Consider the following 13,167-nt stretch of genomic DNA (forward strand, 5'->3'; position numbering starts at 1 on the left):
GATCGCGATAACGTTGCTTTATATCGCTCGTGTGTGGGTGCACTGTACTCATCAAAATAATAATGCGGTATCGAACGGAGCGTTTATACGAAAATGTTGCTTCGATAACGTCTATGGCACCAACGATCATCAAAGTCGTTGTAATTTCGAAAATACGTTGACGATAACTCTACACGACATGCTTGGTGGACGGTAACGTATCTGGCACGCGACCTGTTGTATGGCCTGTATCGAAAGTAAGTATCATGCGATAAACAATACTCGCATTTTCATTCTTACGCTTTGTAACAACTGGTGGAGTGCGTGCAAACTATTATGGCAATTTCACCTTTGTTTCGTTTAAAAAACACGAGCATATAACATTTTGAGAGAATTGGGACAGTTGGGAATGTTAGAATGCGCTATTGCGCTGAGACTGAGATTAAACTTGACGTAATAATTTCAGGCGAATCTACTCAGTTCACTTCAATGTTTTCGATCGACACGTACACGCGTAAATATTCAATGAACATTAATAAGTTTACTCATTCGAAATCCGTTTCTCTACGATTAAATTACTATTCGTATAAGATATAAGTGACTTTTCCTGCTAAGTTGCTTCTCCTACATACGCTACTATATTTCTCCCCTCTTTGTAATTTCATTTGGTTTCACATACATGTACAGTGTACATATGTATGTGCGAAAATTAGATTAGTGCAAGGTCGATCATTCGGTCGAGCAATTTCGACAAGTATCAAGTGAAAAGAAATTGACGGCGTCATGTAATGCTTTTCAGGTACGTTCAGAATAGAGGATATATCGGAAAAGGAAATAGCAAATAAGCGAGGACATGAAAATCTTAACGCGTGAGTGAATATGAAATGTTTTTGTTTTAAAGTTTGCGTTTCTAACGATCAAATTGTTCGAGTTTGGCAGGAATGGCACCGCAACAAGAGCGACAATATTAACATCTCCTTTATTAAGACTGATAAACCGTGTGAAAACAGTAAAGTGACTGAACAGTGTGATAGCGTGTTCACTTCCTTAAATTTTTCGCGCGCTAACATAGTAATATTTGCAAGTATTATTTACATTATCCCTTATTTGATAGTACTTGTTTATTTCGCTGTTCCAGTCATAGATACACGAGCTTATCACAAAGCCGTGTTATGGTATATAACATTACGCAAATTATCTTCAATGGAATTTTGATCGCCACTGGCACGTGCGTGCTGTCTCGTGTTTCCATACATTCTAATGTTTATATCATTCTGGGTTTGGTACTGATGTTTCTTACTATATCCTCAGCCTTTTATTACGCGACTTTGTTTAACATTACCGACTAGAGCGAATTAACAGCGAGAAAGAAAGAAATTTTTAACCTGTACTAACCTAATAGTTGAACCTGGGCAAGTTCGTTACTCAAACAATAATTTTAGCTTGTGTCGTAGAACTGACTCCGTTATTTCCAAAATCGTCTCTTATCAGACCAAATTTCAATTGGAAAAGGATGGTACGAACTTGACTGTAATTCTTTATATTGCTACATTTCTGGCCATAACGTGTCTCGCGAACACCATTCTAGTTTGCTATACATCGTACAGAATGATCTTAATACAAAAATCAACAACACTCGCGGACAACAACACGTACAGAATTAATACGGCTAAAAAACGATACTTTCTTCTTCTTAGGCTGTATCCTTTGATGGACGCATCTCCTGGCTGACCGACATTCTTACTGCTGCTGCTTTTACCGACTTATGGCTATTAAAATTCTCATGAATGATTCAACCGATTCTCATGTTGTTAGCCATTTTACCGCCGCGGACGATATCGTAGGCTTTCCTGTACTCTAAGTCGAATCGAAGATTCCCTAACAAACGATCGAAATCGTTGTCCTTTCTCTCTGCCGTCTCTTTCTTCGATAACAGTACACTAATAAATTATAATTACGGAGCAATAATTGTTATTGAATGAAATTATAATTCAAGCATATAAAGCAATGTATTATAAAGTAATGTAATATAAAGCCATTTTCTGCTCTTTCTTTCATTCTCATTCCTTTCCCTAATCTAAATTTAATATCGGTCTTTAGTTTTCCGTGTTGATGTTTTTTAAAGCTCCTTTCGCCGTTTGCCCGCTCTCCGCATAACGATCAAAGATTCGTAAGAACATTTTGCGAAAGAAGAATGCATAGCCGGTGGTTAGGGTATATTTTTATGTGCCAGAAGATGCAAGTGATGAAACTTGCACAAACATTATTATTCGTTGTAGACACAATTCCTAATTGCATCGGCATGTGATCCAATTACAAATTGTGTAGCAAACAATATACTTTTATATAACTGGAAAACTTATCAAACCGTTACGATTAAACGTTATTAAACCGTAGGGTTGATCATTGTGATTCCTGAAATTGTGAATTGGCTTTTTCTTTTTTTGATAGCGTATAACGAAGTAACGCCTTCCGAAGTATTTTCAACAAGTATAACATTCTATGCTGTGTTCACAAATTTTATAGAATAACTTGCTCTATACTTTATTTGTAATTTCTTGCAAGACTTTAGTTTTAATTCAAACCATTGTTCGAAGCCATCGAATCGATGATGCCGCATGTGATATGAAAATGGTAAGAGAATCAGAGGGCCCTCAGAATGTGGCTGAACGTAAGTAAAACGAAGTAGCTGATGCTCTTTTATACCCACATCTACCAGAGAAAATCCTACTTCTGATTGATCAAAAAACAGTTTATCGCTCTTGCATCTATCGTTATTTGCACTCGTTCAAATGCACGTATAACACATGACTACGTGTATCGAACTATTATTGGTCGTACTTGTATGCTGTACTTATACATATTATAGATGAATAAATATATACGTACCAGATTAGATCGAGACAGATGCTATACAGTTATGCAAATTGAGAGCTCGATGTCACGCGGCTCCTTGAAGCACTCCTAGAATTACGTGACCCATATGAACGAAACGCGTGAACAGTATACTGTCTACGCGATCCATCTCCTCTGCGATCACCTCTTACCACGACTCCAAGATTTCGTAGCTCAATGTCGCAACGATACCAATTATTAGCTCACATTAGTATCAACTAACCAGTGATCTTGTGCTTACAAAGTATACCGAATGTATTGTATTTCTTCTTCGGCAATCTAGTTATCCAGTCATCTTACCATAATTAGGACAATATAATCTGATATTTTATCAGAAACTATAATTCTCATCGTCTTCTAATCGATGCTCAACGGTTCGATTAATATCAAATATCGTTGAATTTTTTGATCAAATTCAAATTACATCATAAGTTACCATCCACACGCCGTTGACGTAGGTATAGATACATGTTATAGGTACAAAAATTGATTTTTTAAAATAGGAAGAAACGAATAACGATATCGAATATGGTAATTCCTATTTTTATCAATTTATTTTCGTTACGTCATAAGATCATAAGATAAGGTCCACGTACAACTGATCCATGGATATTTGCGAAATTTACTCTTTTAATATAAGATAGACCCCATAATATATACACACGTAATAACAATTACGGTTAATGCATAACAATGGTTCAAGAAAACTTTCAGGCTTTCAATAGCCATACCCGCACTACGTAAGCACTTGTTTCTACACATATCGAAATAAAAATTAATTTTAAATGAAATGTCGCATAAGTGATTTAATTGTACTTCCTTGCGAGCGTCGAAGCATTTTGTAGAACAAGTTTTAAATATAGAAAAATAAATCGAAACAAACAGAGTGAACGAGTTGGTCGTAAACGTTTAATTAGTTTAAGTTTGATTGAAAAGTTCATAGGAAACAGCAACTTTACTCTCAACTATGACAAAGACAACTTGATCTATTACATTCACCGAAGAGTAAGTTCGACGCAGTGGGGTAAAGTGCCTGCGAAGAAAAGTTGAGGGCGGGGTCTACCGATGGCAAAGAGTATAAAATCCTCGCTAGCGAAAAGCTACGGTATTCAGTTATTACAGAGGTCTCAGAACGTCGTTGACTTTTTCATCATCATGGATTGTAAGGTAATCGTTTGTTTTTGCGTTCTTTCTGTCGTTTTATACACACACACACACACACACACATATACACGGTATACGTAGATAAAAAGTTGGCATTTTAGTCTTGTATCTCATTCAGATTTCAGTTGATCTCTTGGAGACTTGCACGCGTTTACGACAGACAAAGACTATATATTATTGTTCGTTATAGAATCATCGCGTGAACGCTTCCATAATGAAAAATGTTACATCGGTATCGCGATACACGAATCGCCTCTGGTGAAAGAGATCTTAGACCTCATACAGATTTGTGTGTACATGCAAGAACATTGTTTGATCAATTTGTTTTTCATATACAGATCATTGGATACTTGGCTACGATCCTAACTGTCGTTCATGCGGGAATAATCGGGCCGAGCGCAGGAATAATTGCTCCCACTGGGGCCACAGTGGCAGCAGCACTTCCACAAGCTGCGGCTGCTGTCGTCAGAACCGAAAATTTTGATCCAAATCCGCAATATAGCTTCAGTTACAGCGTAGCCGATGGTCTTACGGGTATTTATTTGCCTTATCGTGAAAGCTGATTCGAAGTCAGCCGTTAGATATCATGTCAAGTATATAAAATGTCGAAAAAGATAAACAACGAAAAGAAAATAGAATATAATAATCTTGAAAATTTTATTTTCTTCTTCGTTCGCGAATTAGCTTAATAGAGAATAAGAGATTTTGTAAAAGAGATCGCGATACTATATCATTGTAGGCATAAATGAGTAAAGCAAAGTATAGGGATACACTAGTATCTCGTGAATAAATTGATAATAAATTAAATAATAAATTAAATTAATAAAATTTATAAAAGGTGACAACAAAGCGCAAGAGGAAACTCGCAATGGCGATGTGGTTCAAGGTAGTTATAGCTTAATAGAGCCAGATGGTTCGCGTCGAGTGGTCTCGTATGCTGCCGATCCTGTCAACGGTTTCAACGCTGTTGTTCAAAAAGATCCTAGCATCACGGTCAAGACAGCGGTCGCTGCAGCCCCAGCCGCGCGGCCTGTTGTCGCATCTCCCTTGCTGGCACGACCAACATCGGTTATCGCTGCCGCCGCACCCGCTATAGCCGTTCGTCCACAGGTTCGTTCCGTGCAATCTCTCTTTTTCCTCTAACCTGAACCCCTGCCTACTTACGTTAAATTCCGTATACTCCCTACACTGCCCTATATTATACCGATTATACGATTCGTTAAGTTAAGATTATGTGTTTATTTTGCAGGCTACGCTGTTAGGTGCCCCCATATTGAGACAACCGTTGTTAGCAGGGCCGACGGTAGCTGCCACAAACGTACTCACCGCGAATGCGGGTTTATTAGGTCTTGGCGTAGGTCTTGGTCTAAGACCAGGAGGTTCTCTCTACGGTACGCAGTCGCTTCTTGCGGGTGCTTATGGTACCGGAGGCATCGTTAAAGTTCATTAAATACCGCAACGGGATGCAACGCGACTCAGCTCGGCTCGATTCGATTCGACATGACATTTTATCTCCTTCTCCTCAGTTTTGCTTCACTTTGCTCGAATGCGAATTCTGAAAATTTTTTGCTTTGAAAACGTTGGATATCTAACCACGTGTACTTGAAAATGTTACTGATGCCATGCAGCGACCTTGATGCATTTCTATTTGTCATCTCCACTCATTGTTATCCATCCTTTTTTTCTTTTCCCGTATTATCAATTACTGGCAAACATATCCCAAATTTATAATATTTACAAAATCCGTATCTTGCTGTTTTACGTCGAAGACAAAATCTTATTTAAGAGTATCGGTCTAATGATTTAGAATTTTCATTCCAACATCTCTATCACTGTAACGATATAGAAATAGCTACTATACGGTTAATCTGCCGTTAATTTTTTCTTTTCTTTTCTTTTCTTTTCTTTTCTTTTCTTTCTTGGTTCCGTTCAAGATTTCGTAACCAAGTCATTAAATACTTGTAGTGATTTTTATGGAACACTTTGACTTGTTTAAAGAGCAAAGTCGAAAGAATAAAAATATTTATTCACATGCATTCTGTGACACGAGCAGGCAGATCACGAGCCTCGTTGACGAAAGAAAAGGAACTGAGCGGAATACGAGGCAAATCTTTGTATTTTTTACTATAACTATTAACCGTCGCACTTATAAATCTCCAAAGATGAAAAGTATATACTAGATAATTAGATTTCAAGATTTAGACATAATTAAAACGGCGTTTGCGTTTCTATCCAAGTGAAGTCCTTCCGTTTTAAAGACGTACCGTTACTGGATACAATATCGCATACAAAATAAATATATTATTTAGCAAACGAGCAGTATGGTTTAAATTTATAATAACCTTGCGAAGCCTTGCGAGAGATTGGTTTTGGATTCATTTCAAGTGAGTTTGATAAGCAATAGAAAAAGAAAAAGAAAAAAAAGAAACGGAAGAAAGCAAAATGTTTATTGCCCATTGGTATTGGCCAAAGATAAACGAAACTTGTATTGAAAAAATGAACAGAAGAACCAATTTATGATCGTCTCCTTCATCCCGGATTAATATTTTCATCTCAAGCGCGTAAAATTGTACATCATACTGTCATACACACTTCAAAACTATGGAATAAATATTTCTACAACTCGATAGCGGCTCTTTGGAAGTATTGCGAGCAAAATTTAAACATCGCAAAACATCTCATACAGCACCACTGTTTTCGACATATTGCATAGGCGCGAGAACTACAACGTTATCAGCGTCATATATACATTAATGTAAGGAAATTACAGCAAAAGCAAGTTTTTTTTGTCAATATATCTACATACGATGTACACAAAAATAAGTAATAGTAATTAATAAATATTAATAAAAAAATAGTAACAAGTGATAGGGAGCAGGGAAGAAACACCTTGTTTTTCACGATAGAAAAGGCACTAAATTATTTCAATGAATCTACTTTAATGGATATAAACGAATCACCTTCTATTTTATTTTATTTCTCTATAATTTTCTCCTTTATTCTCAAATCAGATAAGTGAGAGCTTTCTGTGAGAGTTTCGAATTCTTGTTTCAATTGATCGCAACTCGTTGTTTCCTCTTATAAACGATACTCTAAGTGTTCTTTATCTTCTCCTCAGTTTCATTGAAAGTAGTGTTGTTCAATTACAACATATTTTTCTATAATATCGTCGCTCGACCTTAGTCTCTGAGATATTGGCGGAAAACTGCCGGTACCATTACAGTGTGTAGTTTTGCCTACAGTTATGCGTCTGCGTCAGCGTATACGTTAGTATTCGTTACCTTGCTCTATCTTCTGTCTACAAACGGGGGTCGGGCGAGCTGAAAGGTCCCGTGTACAACGTGCATTTGCGAGGCTGCAAAGTATGTCTATTATAAATTATAATTCATTTAAAAACGAATATCATCAATGTATCGCGTTTGGGGGTTGGGTTTACACTTTCAATCCCGCGGCCGACGACGCTTGTGTTAAGTAATAACAAATTAATGATAAATATAGTAGACGAACGAATAATTGATATCTGTATGTTGAACTTGTAGAAAAGCTAGTTCCTCTCCGATTTCGATGATCTTTGGGTATGTTGGACATTTCAAATATTGGATATTTTGAACAACTTTCCCCTGTATGCGCGTGTAACCAGTGCTCAGCCTTAGTTCCCAAGATTTTCGCAAAAAAAAAAAAAAAAAAAACGGGAAAGAAAAAAAAGAAAAGTAATCCGACCTACTATCGATACTACTTCAGTGAATTCTGTCTGTATGTTGCGTGGTGAGTTCGTGTGGCGTGTAGCGCACGCGTCAGTATTTTGGTCATCTTACGACAGCGGAAACGTAAACATAAAGGCCGCGCGTTGTCTTTTCGCGTATTCATACGATAACCTGTAGGAGATTAAAGCTGCAATATCTTTTAAATTAATCATTTTTCGACCCAATCTCGTACATTTTTCGGACGGTGTAGAAAAAAATATGCAGTACCATTGAACCAAATGATCCATTGGCATTGAAATCTCTTTAAAGAAGAGCGTAGCAAGAAATGGAAATATCTTATTAAGTTCCTCTCGTGAAGTCAAATAACTTTCATCGGATACTGTATTTGTGAAATTGGAAATTGAGGCATTGGGTGCTTAACGTTAATTTATGTTTTAATACATAAATGTATGGGTGTAAAACAATAAATATATATTTATTAATAATAAGAAAAGTATTACGAAAATTATTTATTTATCTACAATAATAATAATAAGAGCAATTTAATGGTCTTATTTAAATGATAGGGTATGCGCGCTTTAAATTGCTGAATTTGTGCAGGGTCTGCCGCCTCTCTGCCTTCTGATTATGCTGTGCACAGTCTGTTACGTTCTGCTGCCAATCTGCACTCAAATGGTTATTAGTATAGTTATTAAACTAATGTTTTAATGGAGAATGTGATAACGAATACAAAATAAGCGATATAGTTTATATTCTATAATTTTATAATTTTATAATTTTATATTCGCTATGATTCGTACCAAAGGGAACGAAAAACGAAGAAGCAAGTTGTAAATAGAAAGAAAAAAATGGCACATGAGTGGAATTAGATTAAGTAAGACGATACTAAAACTATATGTAATACAGAGAAAATAAGACTGTGTTGACGCGATAGCGTAATAAGGCCAGTACGCTAATTGGGTCTTTTATACGTGTTAAGTTTATTCGAAAGTATTAGAACAAAAAATTATTGGACGGAGTGGTCGATCTGAACCATACGTAGTTCATGATCAACATCTTCATGTCCACGGTGGCTCGGCCGTTTGACGAGCACGCATGTTCCACGATTGTAGAGTTTTACGTGGTCGGAGCTGTGTAAGATATTTTTGTATCTGGAAGTTTAACAAATTTAAAAGTATGTGTTGATCGCAGATCGAGGTAAATATAACGTCAAGGGTAATTCTAATTGGGTGATATGGGTTATAGGTTATACCGGTTTGTTTTCTTTAGTATAAATTGCCGGCGAGCATGGATGGTGCAGATGGAGAAGCGGACTCTAGCGAATAACGAGCAGCAGCAGGAGTAACAACAAGAAGAAGGAAAAGAGCGTTTAATCGCTGATAATGAGAAAATGTATTTATCTCGTTGGATGCGTGCGAGCGTTGGAGAAAACGTGTGAAACTTGGGAAGGGCAGGAAGAAGTAGTTCGTGTGCAAATAAGATGTGTAAATAAAAGCGTTTAGAAATGTAAAACGTTTTGCGTAAAGCAGGTAGTGATAAGAGCGTAAAAGTATAGAGTGAAAAGACGAGGTGTGTAATAAAGATGTGTAAATAAAATAAACGCGTACCTAATTTGGGTGTGTGAAAAAGTGGAGCGGGAAAGGTAATAGCGATGTTGATTTAGCGTGGGAATTTGTCAAAACATGCGTTAGTTTTGTTAGAAAATTGTAAAATACGTAAAAAGATTGTAGACGTTAGAAGCGCGAAAGTTGAAGGAGGAAAAGAAGGAAAAGAGAGTATAAAATGATATTAAGTAATATGTAAGGCAATATAATTTTCTGGATGGCAAAAGAATGGATTTGTTTGGATTCTAGGAGACTAGAGAATAAATGAAGATACATTTAGGAGATATGTGTGCGTTTTTTATTCGACCATTGACCATAAATTGCGAAAGTTAGGCTTTAAAAAGATAAATAACAGATAGAATAGCTTTTAAAGGTTAAGGATATGGCTGCGTTAAGGAAGGTGTAATTGTGAAATGTATGGGTAATGGAATAAAATACCATTACGAAAGGTAGTAATTATATCTGGAAATATATTAATAAGGAATAACACGATTGGAATCTTATAATTATATGGATAATATATGGAAAGCGATCAACGTTAAATGATTTCCATTTAAAGGAATGAAAGATATTAGAAATAAAATGGAACGGTATTATTAAATGTAGTAATTATATAGAATTATAGAAAATGTGGTGGTAATTGCAAACTTGGTGTAGGCTAATTAAATGAATAATTGGCCTACAACAACACACTAACATAATCTTATATTAGAAACAGAATTAGAACAGAACTATCTGTATGAAAATATCAGAATTACATTTATGTAAGAATTATATGTGAATTACATGTAAGGATTAACATAATTGTTGTACGAAGTTGAGAAAATTTATTAATCGATATAAAATATTCTGTCGAGTTGCAAAAATTAACAATGTTGCAAAATATCTGCAATTATTATAAATCCAAATATTATATAAATTCTCCTCCCTCTGAAATAGGTGACTATAGATTGACCACTGGCCAACTTCACGATTGGTTATTATAGTCAACCTTTTGCGTGATTAATTCACTCTCCAAGGAATTGTAGGAACTTCCTTAAAAACTGTGCCAAGTTCTTCGTGCACAAAAAATCGTAAATTAACTACATGTAGCGAAAATCATGCGAAAATTGACAGACTCGCCCTGGGTGACGAGTAGTCGCCGTCGATAATTGTTACTAACTGAATTATCGAACATTCGATGAATTAGAAAAAAACGTGTACGATCGATGCTGCCATCTATGGAAGACGACCAGAACTGCGGGAAAGTAACAAGGAGCATAGAATGTACGAGAATGTATCTCAACTCCTGTTAGACAAGCAAAGCTGTATTGTGCGACAAGGACAGACGTACTTCTCCCTCTAATGTTAATGATTATTTCTTAATTACTCTGTTCCCTGGTAAAAGTTATGAATTTTCAACATCGTAAGACAAAGGTAGAACCTCTGGTAAGATTCACACACCAATTTCGACCGAAATTCCCCTTTAATTAATTAATTATGAACAATTATTTTAGAAAATGTCGTGGCTGTGGCTACCGCGCTACGTGTTTGCGATTTTTTTTACTTTTTTATTTTTCTTTTTTTTTTCTTTCTTTTCTTATAAATACTAGGCTGCCGTTAGGCTTTTTCCCCCTTCTTGTCCAAACTAAATTGATAGTTGAAATCTAGTATCAAAGAAGTGTGAATTTAGTCTTAGCTTGTAGAAACTATTAAAATGATGAAAATAGATATCGTATTAAATCGTTAAAGACGCCAATTTACGATAGAAATTAAGAAATTGTTCAATTTGATTTTGTTATAATGGAAAAACCGCCTTCTGCTTTGTCAACAAATCGTTACCGTTTGATTAACATCCCGATACCTTGACAAGTTATATAAGGAAGACGCAAGTCGCGCGCGAGCTCTTTTGTGCTTCAACTTCCGGAGAGTGAACATCGAAGAAGAACTTAAATATAAGGTAAATAAAAAAAAATATCAAAACAATAACATTGAAGCTATCAATTTATAACGTCTAAACCATTAATATACAACGCTTAATTAATTAATTTACAACACATGAGCCATTAATTTATAACATTTATGCAATTAATTCCTAACATTTAAGCTATTAATTTATAACATATAAGCCACTAATTAATAACGTTTAAGCTCTTAATTTACTACAAATAAACTGTAATTTTATACATTTAAGCCATTAATTTCTAACGTTTAAACTATTAATTTATAACATTTAATCCATTAATTTATAACATACATGATATTAATTTATAATATTTAAGCCTTTAATTTATCACACTTAAGCAATTAATTTATAACATTTAAACTATTAACTTATAACACTTAAGCAATTAGTCTATAACATTTAAGCTATTAATTTACTACAATTAAACTAATATGTAATAACATTTAAGCCATTAATTTATAACATTTAATCTATTAATTTATGCACTTAAACCATTAATTTGTAACATTCAGACTATTAATTTAAGACATTAAATTATAAATGTAATACATTTAAAACATTAATTTACGACTATTAAACTATTAATTAACAACTTTTAAAACATATATTTATAACATTTAAACTATAAACTTATAACATTTAAAGCATTAATTAACAATCGATCCGTTAATTAGCAACATTTAAACCATTACTTATAAGCAATCAAAGCATTAATTTGTAAGATTTAAGCCATTACTTAATAACAATTATACGATTAATTTATAACAACCGAACAATTAATTAACAACTTTTAAACCATTAATTTATAACAATCCAACCAATAATTAACAACATTTAAAACATTAATTTACAACAATGAAACCATTCTTCAAGGAATCAATAAGTTTCTCGCTTATAGCCTAATAGATCCCCTGACAGATCTTGCGAAGAAATACCTAACCGCGATTACAGCCAATTAGTTCATATTAATCGCTACATAATTAATACCTGCATCACGTACAGCGATGCGGGTGGTATTGAAGAAAAAAAGCCATTTTATGTTACAACCACAACGAGTAAATTTACTCGTTTAACATGGGAGGAATTAAAAAAGAACCTGACATTTAAATAAGCGTTAACTAAGAATTTTAAATATCGCAAACAGAGATGTAGGTGTTATTCAAGAAAAAAGAACATTTTATTTCGCAATTAGCAGGAGTAAATGAACGAATATCGATAATATAATATAATGCTTAACATGAATTTCATCTGTCTAATTATTTAATACCTTAACTTATTTCACAGTAACGTTATCGACTGCCGTTAGGCTCTTTTTTTCTCTTTTTGTCAAAACTGAATTGATAGTCGAAATCTAGTATCAAAGAAGCGTGAATTTAGTGTTAGCTTGTAGAAACTATTAAAATGATAAAAATGGATATCGTATTAAATCGTTAAAGATGCCAATTTACGATAAAAATTAAGAAATTGTTCAATTTGATTTTGTTATAATGGAAAAACCGCCTCCTGCTATGTCAACAAATCGTTACCGTTTGATTAATATCCCGACACCTTGTCAAGTTATACAAGGAACATGCAAATCGCGCGCGAGCTTTTTCGTGCCTCAACTCTCGAAGAGTGAACATCGAAAAGGATCTTAAGTATAAGGTAAGTGAAAAAAAATATAAAATAATAACATTAAAACTAGTAATTTATAACGTCTAAGCCATTAATTTACAACATTTAAACTATTACTTTATACATTTAAGCTCTCAATTTACAACATTTAAATTGTTATTTTATACATTTAAGCCATTAACTTTTAATATTTAAGCTATTAACTTCTAACATTTAAACTATTAATTTATAACATTCAGACCAATACTTCATTGCATCCGAA

The 13,167-nt window shown here is 34.5% G+C and overlaps 1 protein-coding gene and 1 long non-coding RNA gene across 2 annotated transcripts; both read left to right on the top strand.

Moving 5' to 3' along the window:
- The first annotated feature begins 2,862 nt into the window (after window positions 1-2,862).
- Window positions 2,863-6,354, top strand: LOC122573389 (cuticle protein 19.8-like). Its single transcript, XM_043739684.1, has 4 exons — window positions 2,863-4,041; window positions 4,377-4,572; window positions 4,877-5,148; window positions 5,288-6,354. Exons 1-4 carry the CDS (start codon window positions 3,940-3,942, stop codon window positions 5,486-5,488), a joined length of 771 nt encoding a protein of 256 aa, XP_043595619.1. The 5' UTR covers window positions 2,863-3,939; the 3' UTR covers window positions 5,489-6,354.
- Window positions 6,355-8,333: 1,979 nt separating this feature from the next.
- LOC122573892 lies at window positions 8,334-9,632 on the top strand. The gene is made up of 2 exons (XR_006318832.1): window positions 8,334-8,939; window positions 9,012-9,632. It is a non-coding gene; the product is annotated as an uncharacterized LOC122573892 (long non-coding RNA).
- Window positions 9,633-13,167: the final 3,535 nt, after the last annotated feature.

Source organism: Bombus pyrosoma, linkage group LG12 (assembly GCF_014825855.1).
Source record: "Bombus pyrosoma isolate SC7728 linkage group LG12, ASM1482585v1, whole genome shotgun sequence".
NCBI classification, from domain to species: Eukaryota; Metazoa; Arthropoda; class Insecta; order Hymenoptera; family Apidae; genus Bombus; species Bombus pyrosoma.

Coding starts and splice junctions, on each gene's coding strand:
- LOC122573389 (XM_043739684.1), top strand. CDS start 3,940: ATGGCAAAGAGTATAAAATCCTCGCTAGCGAAAAGCTACGGTATTCAG. Junction 4,573..4,876: donor CGTAGCCGATGGTCTTACGG/GTATTTATTTGC, acceptor AATTTATAAAAG/GTGACAACAAAGCGCAAGAG. Junction 5,149..5,287: donor CTATAGCCGTTCGTCCACAG/GTTCGTTCCGTG, acceptor TTTATTTTGCAG/GCTACGCTGTTAGGTGCCCC.